This window comes from Temnothorax nylanderi, unplaced genomic scaffold, assembly GCF_030848795.1.
Source record: "Temnothorax nylanderi isolate EJ_2023f unplaced genomic scaffold, tnyl_v1.0 TNYL_tig0409_pilon, whole genome shotgun sequence".
Taxonomy (NCBI): Eukaryota; Metazoa; Arthropoda; class Insecta; order Hymenoptera; family Formicidae; genus Temnothorax; species Temnothorax nylanderi.
The window spans coordinates 12,304-33,238 of NW_027249471.1; the positions used below are offsets into that span (position 1 = coordinate 12,304).

A 20,935-nucleotide genomic window follows, 5' to 3' on the forward strand; every position below is an offset into this window, starting at 1 on the left:
AGGGGGGGCAGTGTTGCGCCCGTGCCATTCGTACTTCTGGGCTGAAATTGGCTTCGCTCCGCAGAAGTTTCAAGCCGAAGCGCGTCCCTTGACAACGGGGACGCATAGAATTATTGATTTAATTACCGCCTGTCAGATCGATCTGGTGACTCGTTTCGTTCGGACCGGTTTTCCCAGATCTCTTTATTGTATTCCGTTCTGAGCTTTAATAAACCCGAGTTCTTTTGTAATAACGAGAGTGGTTATTTCTGCGATCCCGGAAGCACGCGTACGCGTTCGCGAGTGCGCGCATAACAGTATACTGCTTGACATACAAAACCAAGAATTTGACGTAGAAGAGGAAGAAACTTTAGGTTTTTATGATATATATGAGATTCCAGAACCGGAAAGAGTTGATTTATTTGAGGAAGATGATGGTAAAGTATATCTTCCGGAAGAAGTTACTTGCAGCTCTGTTGAGGCAACAATATCAAGTGACTATAAAAGGCAAGCTGTGGAATACTGGAGGAGTGGTAAAACAAGGGGAAGATCGCTTGAAGGAGTTAAACGAAGGTACAAAAAAGTTACATCAATACGACAACTAGCACGATGGGAGAGCCAAATTAGTGAAGGTGGTAGTAGAATGGAAAAATTAGAAAGAATTTCTGCATACACATTAAATTGTTTTAATGAAGCTCTTGAAAGAGGAATTATTATTCATGATATTGACATCGCACGATGGGCTTCTCGGGCACAAGAAGAGGAAAACAGGACTCTCGAAATAGCCTTGCGCTGGCCTTCGCATCATCGCTTTCGGTCATCCCGGAGTTGAAATGGAAATTTTTAAGCGTACGGCGCAACTTGAACAGAAATAACGCAACACCTACCTACAGCGCGACGCCTATACCACATATCATCTCGTCTTGCCAAAAATCTAATAATGGTATTATAATAAAAATACACATGGATGTATTTGGCATTTGACGCTCTTAAATTTGCGTTGGAAAAATTGTTACATTTGGCAAAAATAATAGGTGGAGGTGGGGTTAAATTAAAAAATGTGACAAATTTGAAAAATCTGATTACGCCATTGTAAAGAGCACAAAAAGCCATAAACCTTTTGTACCAAACTTTTTTTTATACGCTTTATATTTTCGAAGATATTCGCTAAAAACTATAAAATCCGTTATTTTCGAGGGGTTGTTTCAACCCCTAAACGTCGAGATAAGCCGCAAAAGAAAAATACGAGTCTAATATTTTTTGATGCTCAACAACATATCCAAAGCGCATCCAAATCGGTCTCGGACACCCCCGACCGTTCCCTTGTAAGTGCCGCTGCAGAAATCCTCTCGCGCATAAACGCGCCTTGAAACGCAGTACTCTTCCTTCGGTGTCTCTCAACACCTTAAAGACCCACTTGGAATCTATTAACGTTCTTCCTGGTACACTCGGCACCAACTTCCACGTACCAACTTCTCCCTGTGCGCCTGCAGCTCATCCTCGATCGCCTCGATCCACTGAGCAGCCTCTGGACACGACACAGCTTCCTCGTACGTAGATGGTATGTTGTATTCGGCGAGATTCACCTTGAATCTCCTCGGCAAGCGCAATGTCGCGCGATCCCGCAACACACGAGGCGTCGTTCTCAACTCGGGCTCGGCACGTGCAGCCGCCTCGCCCTCATGCGCGTCTTCGAACTCGTCATTATCGACGGCTGCTCCATCCTCCTCGTTCTCGGCATTGGCTTCAGCTACATCTTCGTCACTGACTTCCTCCGGCTTTCCGTCACCGCTCGACAGCGGGACAAACACCTGCACCTCGGACGTCGGTACAGCAGATCCCAATCCGCTCGACTTCTCATTGAAGCTCACGTGCCTACAGACAGATACAGTTTTATTTTCGGGGTCATACAACCTGTAGTTAGTCGACTCGCTGTCGTATCCTACGAGGATCAACTTCTTAGCTCGCGCCTCGAACTTCGTTGTCTTCAGTTTTGGCACGTACGCGTACGCGTCCGAACCAAACCAAAGTTGTGAGAAATTAATTAAAATTTTAATGTAATTAAAGTTTAATTAAAAATTAAAATTTCAATTCTCAATTGAATGTTTTAAACAGCTAAACAAATAACAATGGCCAAAGGAGGAGGGTCCCTAAGGCCTGTTTTTGGCACCCTTCAAAATTGGACCAAAATGGCTGGAATCACTTCCTTATAACCTTGGAAGTAATATTTAGTCAGTTCCAGCCTAAACGGAAGTATTTAGAGTGTATACTTCAAGTATACATGGTGCATCAGCGTGCCCGTATCAAGCATTTCTTTGGAAAACTAAGCGTTTTTGAGAAAAATGTTTCAGCTAAAAGTTGTATGGTTTCAAGGGGGACATAAGATGGTGTCATTGGTTTGACCTTGAATAGTCATTTGAAGGTCACGTGAATGTCGATTTCAATATTTTATATAGAACCTGCTATTTTTACATATCTTGTAGCTTATCTCGAGAGCTTTCCAAAACACTTATAACTAAGTCATTTTTCATTAAGTACTTTGCGAGTTATGAGGCTTCTTACAGATAGATTTGTAGAAACGTTACTTAAGGAGATCCGAGATTGAAATCATATTATTTATTCTTGTTGATTCTCCACACGTGAACAGTAAAATCGTAAACGTAATCTTCCTTTAAGAAGCCACGTAGAGTAGGGTGTTGGATTTACGTGAGTCTCCTTGCCTCTCATTTTTTGGGGTGCTTGATTAAGGTGAGTCCCCTTGCCTCTCACCTTTTGGGGTGCTTGATTAAGGTGAGTCCCCTTGCCTCTCACCTTTTGGGGTGCTTGATTAAGGTGAGTCCCCTTGCCTCTCACCTTTTGGGGTGCTTGATTAAGGTGAGTCTGGTAAGGCGATTTACTGATGGAAATTAATAGTTTATTTGGAGTAAACCGTGAAAAAATAGTTTCCACCGTTACAGACAATGGTTCTAATTTTGTTAAGGCTTTTAGAGAATTAGGAATAACGAGCACTTGTTATATTGCAGAAGGTAAAAATATTCACAAACCCCCTTTTAATATATTAGAATATTAATATATTAAGGAAATGACTTTTCGTCGTAAAAATAAACTTTCTGACTATCTCACGCATTATTCTCTAGCGTGACACGTCTTGTGTGCAAGAGTCATAACACATGCTATTAAAAATATAAATGCTTGTCAACAAAATACATTTTGTGTATATTGCTTAGTATGTATATTATTAATTTATTAGTTTTTTTTTATTACGTTAAGTTACATATAATTTGGACATACACCTTAGTAAAAAATTGTAATTGATGTATCGCACATTTGCAAAAAAGCACGTATAACTTAAGGCTCCTGCTGGCTCGCGAGCCAACTCCGCGTTGACAGTGGCGACCTGGCGACTTGGCAAAACTGTGAACTATAAGACGTGAAAAATGACACGTTGTGCGAGAATGCGCGGGTGCGCGATTGATGGCGCGAGGAAGACGACCACGAGGAAAGCGGTTCACACAAGTCAAATACGTATAAGTCCAATAAAATAAGTATATTACAATAAGTCTCAATATATACAATGGATACAGTGTTCCTTTACTTTTAGCGAAGCAAGAAGCCGTAAACGCGCGCACAGATGTTAGTACGGCATGCAGCGGTGGTGAAAGCGTGTTCGCGAAGCGCGACAGCGAAAAGCGAACTCAAAGCGGTGTATACAGCGGTGTTAGCTAGAGTAGTTAAGCGGTTTAGCGAGCGGAGATTATGTGCGATTAACTTTCGACAAAGAGCCCGGTGCGCGACGAGGCAAGCTCTTTTATACGGGAGCTTCTTCTCGCAATAACCAATTGTTTCGAAGCGTTGTCGGTGACCTCCGATTTTCCCTTGTGATTGGCGGCAAAGGGCTATGACACGCATTGAGTCGCACCTGATTGGCAATCGACTGCCTACGTCACCGCATCGCCTCGACGCGAGACGAAACATTGCTAACCGGCCGTTAGCAATGTTGTTGTTTGTCACACCGGTGACTGTTTATAGCGTGGGTTTCTCCATTACGCAAGGACATGAAAACGGCGTTTTGGAAACGTCTTGAAAGGTATCAATTGCGAAATGCCTTTAGAGAAGCCCACGTTATAATGCAAAGTATTCAGAACTTACATATTCGGATTAGGATTTTTATTGAAACGATGAACTTATAATACAGAGAAGGCACGCGCATTGTGCCCTTTCATTTGACGAGACCGATGCACGCTACGATGCACTCGTGATCTCAAACACACGTCAAGAAGCAAAATTATCCTTGCGATTTACAGCGTTATTCTTCATTTTAGTGCAGTGTTTTTACATTTAAAATTATTGTGATAGCGTTAAAATATACCGAAGATATCCACTTTATTGTGATTTAATATGTGCAAGCAAATACTTATTTCAATTCGGCAGCTGTCAAACGGCTTGTTTTCGTTCTTGATTAGGCAACATTCACTTCGACAAATATGGATTACTTATATAAAGGGGGAATTTTCGGTGTATTTTACAAATTTATTTTATCGTTTACAGATGGTATTTTATTAAAAAGCATTTTTATTTTAGTGTAAATCGCAAGAATTTTCATGATATATTTTCATGATTTTCTCGCTTCTGACGTCATCAATCCAAGATGGCTGCAGTGAGTGAACAGGAGCCTTAAGAAATATTTGTAGTTTAAAAATTATATAGACATTTTGTAGAAAGCATAATTTTCTGAAATAGTCACAACAATGTAAAAATTGAAAATATTGACAGTATTTAGCTTTGTCACTTTTCTTAAGAAATAAAAGAGTATGATATATTAAGATATTATATAGAAAATATTCGTAAATATAAATTATGCGTAAATATTATAAAGTTTAGTATTTGCGATTGCTAGGCGATGTGCGATTTCCTGATCAACGTTCCGACCGACCGCACCGATCCTGAATTCCCGCATCTCTCTAGCAAGTCAGAACGAGGGTAGAGCGCCTCCGGCACTCTCTGTCTTCGCCGAGCGATTCTCGATAGACGACCAGCTTTCTTACACAACGCGCCCGCTAGCCAGAATGAAGGTAGAGCGCCTCCGGCACTCTCTGTCTTCGCCGAGCGATTCTCGATAGACGACCAGCTTTCTTACACCACGCACCCGCTAGTCAGAACGAAGGTAGAGGGCCTCTAGCATACTCTGTCTTCACCGAGCGCTTCTCGATACACGACCGGTTTCCTTGCACACGGAGTTATCCGAACGGGGGCAGAGCGCTTCTCTGCCTCCACCGAGCGCTTCTCGCCGGATACCGCCCCGTCTCTAGACGCTTGTAGCCTGCCTCGGGGGTAGAGCCCCCGTACTCTGCCTCCACCGAGCGCTTCTCGGTGGCCGGACTCGTGCCAGAGTTATCCTGCCGCATAACGCGCCGAATTACCGCGGTCTCGTCGCCGTATCCGCGCCCCGTGAGCACCGCGCTTTACTTCGCGCCGCCCGCGGCACGCCGATCATCGTATCTCGCGCACCCCGAACCATTGTAAAATATCGTGAGCATTTGTTATCGAATAAAATCTTGTTCCTTTGTTACACCTGGGAATACGCTTCATTTTACCAACCTCGCCTTGCGTCTGTTCCTCCGCGCCTCCTTCGAACCCCGCCCAGCCGCGAGCTAGATCCGCGTTTCGAAGCCAGGTTGTTTTAACTATTACGATCCTAATGCTACGGTTGAGACTCTCGATGGTGAATTTCTTCCTCGGCACTTGCGCTGCGCTAGTCACACACTCAATTTGATAGCCACAACTGATGCAGGAAAAGTTATTCAAGATAATTTAAGATTAAAAAGAGCGCACGAGGAAGCTATATTTCGCTGTGAAACTTTATGGAGAGCTATGAAAGCGCCAAAAAAACGTGAGGCTCTTAAAACTTACTTAAATTGTTTATTGAAGAGACCAGTTATTACAAGATGGAATTCGTATTATGATGCTCTGAAACAAATTGCATCGCTGCAGGATAAATTGACGAATCATCATGTTCTGCAAGGTATTATTAACACTGAGTGTTTATCCAGGTCTGAAGATTATAGATATATAAAAGAATATCTTCTCTGTTTACGACCGCTTGCGACAGTAATAGACATATTGCAAGGTGATAAGGAATGTCATTATGGATTTTTACTACCGACGTTAATATCTCTCACCAGAAAATGGGAATGTCTTATTGGAAACAAAGATATAGACATTTGCAAGCCTCTCTTAATGTCGTTGCTGGAGAAATTAAAAGAGCGTTTTCAAAAATTTTTTAACATTGAAGATGAAGAAGATGGCTGCGCTCGCAGCATTAACTCATCCAAAATTTAAAAACCGGTGGAATCAATGCTTATCAAGAGAATTGCAAAATAAAGTCAAACTTATAGCTTTGCAAGCATTGGAAAAATTAACGAACGATGAGAGAACTGAAAATCAGCCTGTAATTGAAGAAGATGATTTCTTTGAATTTGGCCCAATTGTTCAAAATGACAGTCCACTTTCATGTCAAGGAGATCATGAAATTGAATTGATGAGATTTCTTCAAAGTAGCAGCACATCCCTTCAATCACTCGATTCAATCGTTTCAAATCGATGATTATCGACAATCGCAATATTTCTAATGTAGATCGGATGCATTATCTCTGCTCAAGTTTAACGGGAGATGCAAGTAGCGCGCTCAACCATCTCGCGATTACCGACGCGAATTTTACCGTGGCATGGAATATCATTACGTCGCGTTATGAGAACAAACGTCGGTTGATTAACGGTCATTTGCAAACGTTATTTTCGTTGCCACAGCTCGCGTCCGAAACCTTCAAAGACCTTCAGAATCTGCGTGACAAAGCGAATGCCTCAGTTCAAGCGCTCAAAAATCTCGATCGTCCCGTCGATACGTGGAGCGATATCCTCGTATTTCTGATCTCGCAAAAATTAGACAAATTTTCCCGGAAAGCGTGGGAATTACAGTTGAGCGAGACCGTCGATTACCCGACATATGACGAGTTGGATAAATTTTTAGAATCGCGTATCCGTGCTTTCGAGGCGATCTCGCCTCCAAAATCCGAGACATCTCAACCGTCGTCTAAATCGAAATCGATCGCTTCTCATTCGACAACCACCGCGAACCTTGCGTGCCCGCTGTGCAAATCCTCGCACTTACTATATCAATGTCCGTCATTCTTAGCGTATACTCCGTCGCAACGATACAAATATGTAAAGAAAGAGAATCGTTGTATCAATTGCTTCGGGTGTAAACATTCGATGAAGGATTGTAAAAGCGCGCGATCCTGCAAAACGTGTCATAAGCGACATCACACCCTACTGCATTTCACGGACGATGCAAAGCAGGCTAGCGTAGAGTCCGCTCCTACCGTCGAATCAACGAGTACCGAGCTACCGAAATCGACAGCTAACGAAATCGCGTCTCATTTAATTTCGAATACGATGACGCCGAAGTCAACCGTACTTTTGGCAACCGCTCGAGTTCGTGTTTACTCTCCACAAGGTCGCTTCGTTTATGCCCGCGCTTTGCTCGACCAAGGTTCCGTCGCGACTTTAATTTCGGAAAATATCGCTCAGCGGTTGCGTCTCGCGAAGGTGAAGCAAACTACCCGTATTACCGGAATCGGAGAATCGCAATCGTTGTCGCATTCTGCCGCACATATTTGTGTAACCGCCTCTTTCGGCGACAAACCTGCATTCTCGACGACCGCGTATATAGTCACATCGCTGTCAAAGTACGCACCGAATCGCGTTCAATCGACGTCACAATGGGCGCACATCTCTGACCTAACGCTAGCGGATAGGAATCCCATGAGCTCTGATCCAATCGATGTAATTATCGGAGCTGATTTATACGGCATGCTTATATTAGACGGTGTCCGTAAAGGAAATGCAAGCGAGCCTATCGCGCAAAATACCGCTTTCGGCTGGATACTTTCCGGGCCTATCGCTCCAGCTCAATCCCTCCATCCCGATTCCGTTCACATTCATCACGGAGCAATCCTTGAAAACCTGGATCTCGATCTTCGCCGCTTCTGGGAGATCGGAGAAGTCCCTCATAAAACGCATTTAAGTCCCGAAGAGCAACAGTGCGAAGAGCATTTCGCCGCTACTCATTCTCGCACGCCGGAGGGACGATACGTCGTTCGGCTACCGTTCAAAACCGGCCCCCCTATAGATCTTGGCGAATCCCGCTTTACCGCGTTAGCAAGTTTAGTTCGCTCGGAGCGTCGACTTCTTCGCGAACAAAATAAAGCCGCGTTATATCGCGAATTCCTCGACGAATACGAGAAGCTCGGTCATATGACGAAAGTTAGCGATACCGACTCACAATCGAGTCACTCTCAAGTCTATTATATTCCGCACCACGCTGTCTTTCGTGAGAGCAGCGTCACCACTTAGCTTCCGGTTGTATTTAATGCTTCCTGCGCTACATCGAACGGTACCTCGTTGAACCATCATTTGCTAATCGGTCCTAAGCTACAGAGAGATCTTGCCGCCGTCATTCTGTTATGGCGTCAGCATCAGTTTGTCTTTACTGCCGACATCGCTAAAATGTACCGGCAAATTCTAATCGATAATCGCGACGTAGACTACCAACGAATTCTCTGGCGCTCGTCGCCCTCCGAGCCAGTCGCGGATTACCGGTTGCTCACCGTAACATACGGCACTGCCTCCGCCCCGTACCTCGCGCTTCGCGTCCTGCTACAGCTCGTAAAGGATCACGGAGACGAATTTCCGTTGGCCGCTCTAGTTTTGCTTCTCTTAACGTACGTCGACGACTGTACGTTCGGAGCGGACAACCGTGAACTCGCGCTTAAAATTCGCGATCAGTTGATTGCTCTCTTGGCAAAGGGCGGCTTCCGGTTACGCAAATGGGCAAGTAATTGTCCCGAGTTGCTTTCCGACATTGATCCCTCAGATCATGGTCTCGCGCGCGATAAGGATCTACACGCCGACGAGCCTCTAAAGATATTAGGCGTCGCGTGGAATCCCGAAAGCGATTCTTTCCATTTCCGCGTAACGACCCCACCGAACCCGGGGCAGACGAAACGTGCGGTGCTTTCCACTATCGCTAAATTGTTCGACCCGTTAGGATGGGTGACCCCCGTTATCGTTGTCGCGAAAATATTCATGCAACGCCTATGGGCCCTAAAATGCGATTGGGACGACGTGTTGCCCGGTGATCTCCTAGAACAATGGCGCGAATATCACAGTCAATTACCGCGTCTCAAACTTATATCGATTCCTCGCTGGACAAACTACGGTTCTAACATCGCTGATTGTGAGATTCACGGGTTTTCGGATGCGTCGACAAAGGCTTACGCCGCGGTCGTATATCTCCGTCTCGTACCGAGAAACGGCCCCGTTATCGTTTGCATACTCGTCGCGAAATCAAAGGTCGCTCCAATCAAAACAATAAGCGTACCGCGACTCGAGCTTTGCGGCGCGTTACTGCTCGCACAGTTGATGTCCTTTGTTCTTTCGAATCTCGACATTCCCAATCTCCGATATCACTGTTGGATAGATGCACGTATTGTATTAGCGTGGCTCAAGCAGTCTCCATCACGATGGAAAGTTTTTGTTGCTAATCGAGTAGCCAAAGTGCAACAGCTTTTACCGAAAGCAATCTGGCACCATGTTCCGACGGCGGATAATCCCGCCGACTGCGCATCTCGCGGTTTGCGCCCTAGTGAACTTGCCGATTGCGCCCTGTGGTGGTCGGGGCCCTCCTGGCTTAAAAAATCCCCTGAGCACTGGCCGACGTCATGCTCGTCGCCAATCGAATCTGAAATATCACGGGAAAACCGAGTCGTCGTGCACGCTTGCGTCGCGCGTGCTATCGAACAGTGGGATCTCGCGACTCGCTATTCCTCGTGGACTAAGCTCCTGCGCGTGACGGCATATCTCATGCGGTTCGCCAAGATCCTTCGTTCTCGCCTCAATTCCATACCGGATAGCAGTGCGGAGGTCAATCTATCGCTCGCATTAGCTCCACGCGAAATTCAAACTGCCAAGATCTTTTGGCTCAAGGAGATTCAGGGTGAAACATTTCCGCAAGAAACTGCGAGTCTAACAGCAAACAGTCGCGTTTCCAAATCAAGCTCACTTGTCGCGCTTAACCCGTATCTCGACACCGATGGCCTCATCCGAGTCGGAGGGCGGCTTCAAAAGTCCGATCTCCCCGATTCAGCCAAACATCCAATCGTCCTGCAGTCTCATCCTTTGTTATCTCTCATCATATCGCATGCTCACCATACCACACTCCACGGAGGCCCGCACATTACCCTCGCTCACCTCCGTACCGAATTCTGGATTTTGCGCGCTAGAGCAACCGTACGAGCGGTTCTATACCGCTGCGTTAAATGCGCTCGCGAAAAGGCTATCATCCCGGCGGAACTCATGGGCAACTTACCAGACGTTCGAGTTAATCGATCTTCGCGAGCTTTCGAACATACCGGAGTCGATTATGCCGGACCGATACTCGTACGATCTGCGAAAGGACGCGGTCATAAGGCTCACAAAGCCTACATCGCCTTATTCATTTGCATGACAACGAAAGCGATTCACCTCGAGTTAGTAAGCGATTACAGCTCGGCAGCTTTCCTCGCGGCGTTTACCAGATTTACAGCTCGACGCGGACGTCCACATAGCATGTACTCCGATAATGGTACGACATTTCAGGGCGCCGAACGAGAGCTCGTCGCCGCTTGTAACGCTGCCGTGCGCGATCCCAATTTTTTGAACCGATTAGCAGGCGATCAGATAGCGTGGCATTTCCTCCCTCCTGCGGCTCCACATTTCGGCGGATTATGGGAGGCAGGAGTCCGTAGCGTCAAATATCACTTGAAGCGATGCGTAGGCTCCCACACGCTGACGTACGAGGAGATGAATACGCTATTGTGCCGAGTCGAAGCATGTTTAAATTCGCGGCCGATTTCATCAATGTCCGAGAGTCTCGACGATTATAGCGCCCTTACGCCCGGTCATTTTTTGATCGGTGCCAATCTTGTCGTAATTCCGGAACCGAGCGTGCTCGACATCGCTGAGAATCGGCTTTCGCGTTGGCAACTCGTACAAAAAATTACTGAAGGTTTTTGGAGGTCTTGGGTGAGCGACTACTTGCATACGCTCCAACAACGCCCGAAGTGGCGCGTTATCCACAACCTGGCCAAAGTTGGTCAGATCGTTCTCTTACGTAATCCGCTCGCCCCCCCAAGTCATTGGGAACTCGGACGTATTACCGTCTGTCATCCCGGGGATGATGGGCTGACACGCGTCGTTACCGTCAAAACCGCACGCTCCGAATATAAGCGACCCATTGTCAAGCTGTGTTTCCTGCCGATCGATATCAATATCGAAACCGAAAAGGAAGCGGTCAAGGCGGGCGGTTCGCGGCCGTGATGCGACCCATCTCCCGGTCACGACACCGAGATGTACATATGTATAAATATAAAGCGCCAATGTATTTAGAATTAATTTTCATTGTATAAACTCTGTCTTTAGATTTAAGTTTATTATGTATTTAGACGTAAGTTCTCACTGTATTATAATTCTCGTTTCGAATGTAAGCATTCGAGGCGGGCGGTATGTTCAGGAATCGCGAAATATCTCTCGCCCCATCCGTTGATTTCGAGCGTTAGATTGTATTGCTCGCCGTGTTTTCGTTCCCGTTGTTGATCTGCGAGACCTTGTCGGACCCGACGTATTCCGCGACAGCTACCTGGTACCAGAATTTCTCCTCGGAAATACTCGCGTTATTCGGCGAACCTTCCCTCTCTTCGCGCGCTCGCAATTACCGCCTAGATACCTATTGTGAATACCGCTCGCCTCAGAACTTCTTGATACCTCGACACAGTAACACATTAAATTTTCGATAGCACCAATACCGCATCTCTTCGTAGTCGTTCCTCTCACCAATACCTTGATTGCCGAGTCCTTTTTACAAGGCTGTACCAGCCAACCGCGCTCGCGAATCGAAACCCGATCGCGGAGTGCACAATATGCAACAATGATAAATCTCCCAAAGTACAATAGACTCTCAGACACATTATTTGAAAAAAGAGTTTTGGCAGCAGCTAATGCGAGAAAAGCTTATAAATAAATTAAAATAACATTTATTTCATTATTATATTCCATTTATTTATTTGATTATTAAAGTTTTGTTTATTTACTTATTTATGTATTAATTAAGTTCTGCATTTATTTATTTATTGAATCATGTTTTGATACTGGAAATATCAAATGGTATTATTTTTTTGTATTTTCTCACTACGTTTATATATATATACATATATACATATACACATATATACATACATACTGTTGTGCCCGTGCCGAGACGCCCGGTAGAAGCCCGAAAAGCAGTCGCGAAGCGCTGCGTGACGTCGAGCCTTGACGACGAGCTGTTGCGTTGTTTATTGATATATGCCGTCTGTCAGATTCTTCGCTGGGCCTTCGTGTCGAACAGACGTGTTCACGAGCCCTTCGTTGTATTCGCTAATACCCATTAAACGAGTTCCTTTCTTATTGAGAGAGTCTTTATTCCCGGCAACGGGATCGCGCGCCGCGTTCGCAAGTGAGAGTGTGTTGTGAGTGCAGCGAACGCGCGGACGAGCGCAACATTTTGGAGGCTCGTCCGGGATAGGACGAGCGAGGATTAGACGAGCGACGAGCGACGATTAGACGATCAGAAATTTCCTCATGGCCGCAAGGAAACGACTCCGGGTAGCGACTCCACAGTCGGACGCTGCGGAGATGACGACGGAAGTGGTGACTCTCCAGGCGGTGATACGGGAGATCCGTGAGATGCGCGAGGAACAGGCGCAGAGAGAGAGAGAGAGAGAGAGAGAGAGAGAGTACGCCGAGACGTTCCGCCGGCAGGAGGAAGAGCTCCGTTTTCTCCGAGGGATGAACTCCGGCGCACAAACACAGCTAAGTCACTCTAATAATAGAGCGTCCGGAGACTCGGGGACGCGAGTCGCGAGCGGCGCGGAGACGCGGGGCGCGTACACGGGGGAGAGAACCGCGGTCGCGAGCGGTGCGGAAACGCGGAGCGCGTATGCGGTCGCGAGCGGTGCGGAAACGCGGAGCGCGTATGCGGTTGTGAGCGGCGCGGAAACGCGGGGCGTGCACGCGAGAGAGAGAGCCGCGGTCGCAAGCGACGCAGAAACGCGAGACGCGCACGCGAGAGAGAGAGCCGCGGTCGCGAGCGGCGCGGAAGTGCGGTCTGTGCGCGCGAGTGAAAGTGTCGCGGTCGCGAGTGCCGAGCTCGGATACAAACTCAAACCCGACACGTACGACGGGACGGTCCCGTTACAGGAATATTTTTCGCAATTGAGTCTGATCGCGCGTGCGAATCATTGGGATGACGCTACAAAAACAATTGTTTTGGCTTCGAGCTTGAGAGGGAAGGCGCGTTCGGTTTTAGAGTCAGTACAAGACGTTGAGCGGCTAGATTTTGCGGAATTGAAAGCAAAACTTGAGTTGCGTTTCGGGGAGGGACGCCAATCCCAAAATTGTTACGTCGCGTTTACAAATCGTAAACAAAAATTCGGAGAGGAATTGGCCGCACTCGGCTCCGAAATCGATAAACTTTCGCGCCTGGCGTACCCCGAGTGCCCATATGAGCTTCGTGACAAAATCGCTTGCGCGCAATTCATCACGGCCGTTTCCGATAATTTCATTCGGCGAGCGCTTCAGATGGAGGGAATAACCTCCCTGAATCTGGCCGTTGAAAGGGCTAAAGCGCTCAAAATTATCCAGGGGGATAATTCGGAGAGATACAGGGAGAATTTAAATAAGAATTTCGTGAAAAAGGGAGATAGAAATTTGGTAAAGAATGAGGAACGTGACGACGGAGGGAAGACTGAGGGAAAGGATAAGGAGGGAAAGGGCCCGAAAGGGAATTGGCGAGGCAGCAAATTTGGCGCCGGCCGGGGGGAGTGTTGGACGTGCGGTAAAACTGGGCATTTCCGGTCAGAATGCCCTAATGAGGGAAACGCGATTTAGTTGAGCTTGACGGGGTGGGCTCAACTTTTGTGAAAAATTCCCCGAAAGTCGGTATTGTTCGTTTTGAACATTTAGAAATTAAGAATAAGAAAGATTTCTATTATAAAGGTTTATTAAACGAAAAATGTTGTTCTTTCAAGATAGATACGGGCTCCGATGTCTCGATTGTTAATGAAACTTTTATTGGGAAGGAAGTAGAGAGAATTAAAATAGGAAACTGTAATTTAAGATACCCGACTGGAGAAAGAGTTTCTGTAGAATCTAAAGTCTTAATGAAAGTTCAAATTGGTAGATTTTCCGTAGAGGTCTTTATGTTTGTTGCAGAAATCAGCGATCAATGTTTATTAGGAAAAGATTTTCTTGAGAAAGTGAATTTGGAAAATATTTTTGAACCTTTCTTTAATCCCGAATTGAATGAGAAAAAAATTTTTGATTGTTCTCGTGTTGAAACTTCTGTCGAGGGAGACTCTTCTATCTTAAAAGAACTTTTCGAAAATAATTCTGAGAGTCTAAATGAGGCTCAGAAGGAAATGTTTCTCGATTTTCTGAAAGATTTCCGGGATGTGTTTTCCGAAACTATTGTTGCAGGAAATTGCGATATTATTGAACATGTGATAAATGTGAGAGATTCTTCCCCTATTAAACAGGTCCCTCGTCGTATTCCTGTCCACATGAGGAAGGAAGTAAATAAAATAATTGAGGATATGTGGAAACAAGGGGTAATTGAAGAGTCACAAAGCCCCTGGATTTCGCCTGTAGTTTTGGTCAGGAAAAAAGACGGTACAATTAGATTTTGTGTGGATTATCGGAAGCTGAATTATTTAACTAAGAAAGATTCTCATCCTATACCCAGAATCGATGACATATTCGACCAGTTATCAGGTAACGTTTGGTTCTGTACTTTAGATCTTAAGAGCGGATATTGGCAAATAAAGATTCGTTCCGAGGATAAAGAGAAAACTGCGTTTTCTATTGGAAATGGGTTGTGGCAATTTGTCGTCATGCCCTTTGGCCTCTGCAATGCCCCTGCTACATTTCAACGTCTGATGGAGAAAGTTTTAAGAGATTTATTGTCAAAAATTTGCTTGGTTTATCTCGATGATGTAATAATTTTTGGAAAAAGTTTTTCTTAAATGATGGAAAATTTAAAGACGGTACTATTACGATTAAGACAAGTGAATTTGAAAGTTAATCCAAAGAAATGTACTTTTTTTAGAAAGAATGTTAAATATTTGGGGCATGTAGTTTCGGCGGAGGGCATAGCCACGGATCCCGAAAAAATATCCGCGGTAACTGATTAGTCGGTTCCGCATACCAAGACACAACTACGAAGTTTCTTAGGATTTTGCTCATACTATCGTAAATTTGTTAAAGGATTTTCTTCTTTAGCAAAACCCCTGTACTCTCTTACGGGGAATCAATCTAAATTCATTTGGGGGGAGGAATGTCAAAAAACGTTTGAAGAATTAAAACAGGTTTTATCTTCCCCTCCGGTACTTTCTTTTCCTAAAGGGGAGGGAGGATTTGTTTTGGATACCGATGCTTCGAATATCGGTATTGGCGCGGTGTTATCGCAGAAACAGGAGGGAGAGGAGAGAGTCATAGCTTTTTTTAGTCGGGTTCTCAATAAAGCTGAGAGAAACTATTGCGTTACTCGGCGAGAACTCTTAGCGGCAGTAGACTCAATAAAATTTTTCCGTCACTATCTTTTAGGACGGAAATTTTTAATTCGTACAGATCACGTTTCTTTGAAGTGGCTTATGTCCTTCAGGGATTTAGAGGGACAACTGGCACGCTGGCTGGAAAGACTCCAAGAGTATGAATTTGAGATTGTGCATCGGAAGGGGTTATCACATCAAAATGCTGATGGATTGTCCAGACGACAATGTGAGAAGTCCGATTGTAATTATTGTGCCAAAATTGAGAAGAAGTCAACGGAGGAATTGTATAAAACGATTGCTCGATTAATTCTACAGGGAGAGAATTTGAAAACTTGGCGTAAGGAACAACGGGAGGACGAGGGAATAGCTTTTATCCTTCGGGGAAAGCAAGCTGGAATCCGTCCTCCGCGTTCTGAGATTCCTGATAGGAATGTTTCTGCTCAAATTTATTGGTCGCATTGGGATGCGCTAATTTTAAGAGAAGGAATTCTTTATAAAAGGTGGGAGGCTCCAAGTCTGAAAACAAGCTTTCTTCAGCTTGTTGCTCCTCGAAGTCGGGTCAAAGAAATTCTCGAAGAAGCCCACGATTCTTTTTCAGGTGGGCATTTCGGTATTAATAAAACCTTGGAAAAAGTCCGGAAGCGCTTTTATTGGGCAACTTGTAAGCAGGATGTTGAGGATTGGTGCAGGTCATGTGAAGTCTGCGTCTCTAAAAGAGGTCCCTCTGGGAAAGGGAAATCCCCTTTACAAATCTACAATGTTGGGGCACCATTTGCGAGAATTCAAATGGATGTTCTTGGCCCCCTCCCTACAACCAATTACGGAAACAGATATCTCCTTGTCATTGTAGATTGTTTCACCAAATGGGTGGAAGCATTTCCTCTGAAAAATATAAGAGCTAAAACTGTGGCGGAGATCTTCGTAAATCAATTTGTCTCTAGATATGGAGTTCCCTTGGAAGTGCATACCGATCAGGGAAAGAACTTTGAGTCGAAGTTGTTCGCAGAGTTAATGGATCTTCTTGGGATTAAAAAAACGAGAACTACTGCCTTACATCCTCAGTCGGATGGACAAGTAGAGCGACAACACCAGACTATTACTAACTATCTGGCAAAGTTTGTTTCTGATAGTCAAAAGGATTGGGATCGGTGGGTTCCCATGTTTTTGTTAGCTTATAGGTCTTCAAAACATGAGACAACTGGCTTTACTCCTGCGGAATTATGTTTTGCTCGAGATTTGAAGTTACCCTTAGATTTGTTACAGGGAGGTCCTCCAAGGCTTTATGAGGAGGAGGCGCAGTCAATGGGAAGCTTCGTTAGAAATTTGAAGTCAAAATTTGAAGAAATCCATTCTATAGTGAGAGAGCGTATAGATGTTAAATCTTCCCGGGTGAAGGCCTGGTTTGATCGTGGAGCTAGGCGAATTCTTTTTGAAGAAGGGCAGAAAGTTTGGTTCTACAATCCTCGCAGATCTAAGGGAAAAGCCCCAAAATTACAAAGCAACTGGGAGGGGCCCTTTTGCATAGTGAAGAAATTGAGTGACGTGGTATATTGCATCCAAAGGTCTCCCAAACATAAAAGAAAGGTTGTCCATTCGGACAGGCTAGCTTTATATTCTGAAAGGAAGTTAGTAGGGGGAAGGTTAGACTAGAACGGAGCCCGGTTTTGTAGTAAATTTTGTTTGAGACAGATTATAAATAAAAGTGTTTATTTAAAAAGTTTTGTGATTGATTCTTTTTAATCATTAAAGTGTTATGTTGTTCTGTGTTTCTGTGCGTTGTATGACGTTTTGTTTTAGAGGAAATCGACGGCACGTGTAGGAATCTCCATGTGAGGCAGTTCAACAGCCGGAACTCCCAATCCGAAGTGGACCGCCTGCCCACGGTTTTTGACCCGTGGTTTTCCCGTGGGCCATAGGGCGAATGCCGGGCGGGGACCTGGGGAGCCCTACGGGGTGCAGGGTCCACGGGAAGTTTCCCCCCCCTTGTCCGAAGATTTTGCGGGAGAGCGGCGGTCGAGGAAGAGGACGACATTTCGGAGTACCGGAGGATTCGAGGGCGAGACAGTGCGAACGGCCCTCCTGAAGACGACTTGGGAGAGTCTGGCCAGCTCTTCCCAGAGGTCGATTCTGAGGAGAAGGACGTGGCGGCAAGAAGCTGTACTCGTCTGGGCGCTGCTCCCCTTTGATTGTCGGGGCGACAATCTAGGAAGAGGGGGGGCAGTGTTGCGCCCGTGCCGAGACGCCCGGTAGAAGCCCGAAAAGCAGTCGCGAAGCGCTGCGTGACGTCGAGCCTTGACGACGAGCTGTTGCGTTGTTTATTGATATATGCCGTCTGTCAGATTCTTCGCTGGGCCTTCGTGTCGAACAGACGTGTTCACGAGCCCTTCGTTGTATTCGCTAATACCCATTAAACGAGTTCCTTTCTTATTGAGAGAGTCTTTATTCCCGGCAACGGGATCGCGCGCCGCGTTCGCGAGTGAGAGTGTGTTGTGAGTGCAGCGAACGCGCGGACGAGCGCAACAATACATATATAAATTTTGCGCATCTACTAGTACGGGCGCCTCTCTTCTCCATCGATTTCTTTTGCGCATTTTTCTTTCTATAATATATATTGTTGCTCCAACTTGTTCAGTTACATTTACTTTGAAAATCTAGTTTGCGTTTCTTGTAAATATTTTGTTTTGTACCAATTAATATTGATAAAGCATTCAATTTATGTTATAATAAACGTTTATTTTGATCACGTCAATCACGATTCTTATTATTGCTTTTCCTTGTTTAAGGAGTCAAGCCTTGGACGCCCAAAAAAATAGTCGATATTGGAAGTTAAATTGCGCGCAAGCCAAATATTCCTAATCGAATTTCAATTAAGAAGTAAAAATTCTCAATTATTTCTTAACCCTTTAGGGGCCAGAGTACATAATTATGTACATTTAAAAAAAAGTGTAGTTTTAAACTGACAACCAAAAAAAGACTTAAAAAAAACTAAAAAAAACTAAAAAAAAATTTTTTTTTTAACTAAAAAACTTTCATCAGGGACGTCTTTTAAGACTATCTTATAAATTATAACATTTTACTCCAACGGGATTGATGTGTGGGCCTTAAAGGGTTCATTGACTATTTCCAATTAAAAATTATGATTTTAATTTTTAATTGAAATTATCCAATTATGGATTAAATTTTTAATTCTTAATTGAATATTTGCAATTAAGAATTAATAATTTAATTTTTAATTGCAAATATTCAATTGAGAATTAAAAATTTAATTCACAATTAAATATTTTCAATTAAAAATTAATATTTTAATTTTTAATTAAAAAAATTTAATTAAAAATTGAATTGTTAATTTTTAATTATAATAATCTTAATTAACAATTTTACAACCCTGAACCAAACACCCCCATATGCCCGAGATTCGGTTTCCTGCCCGTCCACAGCTCAAACGGTGTCTGACTTCCGCCCGAATGTGACTGTCCCGTTCGATTGAGCGTGTGCACCGCCATAGCCGTAGCTTTCGCCCAAAGATGCGCCGGTAGCTGCTTCGCGTGAAGCATCGTCCTTGCTGACTCAATGATCGTCCTATTATCGCTCTCCGCCCGCCCGTTCTGCTCGGGCGTGTTCGGTGCCGTTGTTTCCAAGGTTATCCCTCTCTCCTTCAGATACTCCGACATCCTCGCGTTCCGATACGCTGTTCCATTGTCGGTGCGTAACGTGCTCATCGTGCGCCCGAATTTATTGTGTATCAACCGCTCGAACTCTCTGAAGCGATCATACACATCAGCCTTATGACGTATGAAGTACACTGTTGTGCCGGACTCCGATTCAAGGGATCGGCACAGAGTTCGTTCTGGATCCGCCGGGAGGAAGGGACAATCACTTGGCCAGTCACTTGTTCAAACGACACTTTAATAAACTCTTCAATTAATTAATACAAATGGCTTCTTTGATTCACTGCCCTGACTTGCGGGCGCTCGTTATAGAATAGGTTACGTCGGTCGTGCGCGATTAGTCTTACGTTCTAGACTGCCCGCCGTTCCTTGGAAGGGCGGGCTTTTATCGCCTCGCCATCGCTGACTTAGCAGTCAGCGATTTTGACTTCGCGATCAACGTCCTAGCGGGCTGGTGAAATCCCGAATGACCATATATGGTCATTGCCGCGACGCGTGCTGGCTTTCGCGTCATCGGTCCTCGTCGCTAGGGTCGGATTACCAAGTAATCCGGCCCTCGGTGTTGCCAGGTGCCATTCTCTATCGCGAATACGTTGTGCGCTCACAACATCCCTTCCCCCGCGGAAAAAGAAAAACTGAGGTATTCGAAGTTTTTCGTTATTTATTTGTGTTTTTCTTTTTCCTGAGGGATTACACTCTAAATTCCTTATATGCTAATATGTATGCTATGGTTTTCTCCTTTAAATTTTTAATTATTCCCCTTTTTTTTCTTTATTACATAAATAATTATGACTATGATGCTTACTACGGTTACGATTACGGTCGCGGAGCCTATAGGATATATAATATTCTTATTTGTAAGAGCGCTAAAGGCGCTTGGCTGGTTATTTTCCACTTCCTTTTTGATTTCATCTAAGCTTAAACTTAACTTTATTAATTCTGACGGATCTCTGATTACTGGTTCTAACTTGATTTCTCTTTCAGAGTCTAATCTGTTGTCCAAATTTATACTTTCCTCTAAAGGCATTAGTTGCATTAAATTCCGGTAAATACATTTGTATCTGTTTAATATAACTTCGGGTGTTTGTTTCTAAAATTATGTCAGGCGTAGTTAATTTACAGTTCTTGCGCAATGTAATTTTTCCAGTTCTTTCGATTTTAATTTTCTTTTCGGGGAGTTCGTTACATTGGATCGTTATCTCTGATTTTTTTGGAGTGGAAAATAGCCATGTCTGCGGTTCGGTTAATGCTATCCAGAACGTTACGTTTGAAAGGATATGGCGTTGTCTACGGTTTTCTCTATATTTAGGCGTTTCTATAAAAAGTTGCACTTCGCTTGGCGCATTCTCAGTTATACGGTATACAGGGAAATTTTGATCGCATACAACTGTCGTGATTTCACGTTTACATCTGTTTAGTTCGCTGTCCTTTAATATTAGATAATTGTGATTTTCCCGGTTTATTCCTAACAACGCGTGTGAGGGTTCTAGCAATGTGAATACGTTATGGTTGTAGTGTATCGGTATGGGAGTAATTTTTATAATGTCATATATTGGATATGCTACTATGGGAAACGCTAGGATGGTATACACGTTTGCCTTGTCG

At 44.6% G+C, this 20,935-nt stretch overlaps 2 protein-coding genes across 2 annotated transcripts; both read left to right on the forward strand.

Moving 5' to 3' along the window:
- The first annotated feature begins 6,618 nt into the window (after positions 1–6,618).
- LOC139782406 (uncharacterized) lies at positions 6,619–8,391 on the forward strand. Its single transcript, XM_071721433.1, has one exon. It carries the CDS (start codon positions 6,619–6,621, stop codon positions 8,389–8,391), a length of 1,773 nt encoding a protein of 590 aa, XP_071577534.1.
- A 153-nt stretch (positions 8,392–8,544) lies between these two features.
- On the forward strand, positions 8,545–11,394 carry LOC139782407 (uncharacterized). Its single transcript, XM_071721435.1, has one exon. It carries the CDS (start codon positions 8,545–8,547, stop codon positions 11,392–11,394), a length of 2,850 nt encoding a protein of 949 aa, XP_071577536.1.
- The last annotated feature ends 9,541 nt before the right edge of the window (positions 11,395–20,935 follow it).

Excerpts from the sequence above, each read along its gene's own strand:
- LOC139782406 (XM_071721433.1), top strand. The coding sequence starts at position 6,619 with ATGCATTATCTCTGCTCAAGTTTAACGGGAGATGCAAGTAGCGCGCTC.
- LOC139782407 (XM_071721435.1), top strand. The coding sequence starts at position 8,545 with ATGTACCGGCAAATTCTAATCGATAATCGCGACGTAGACTACCAACGA.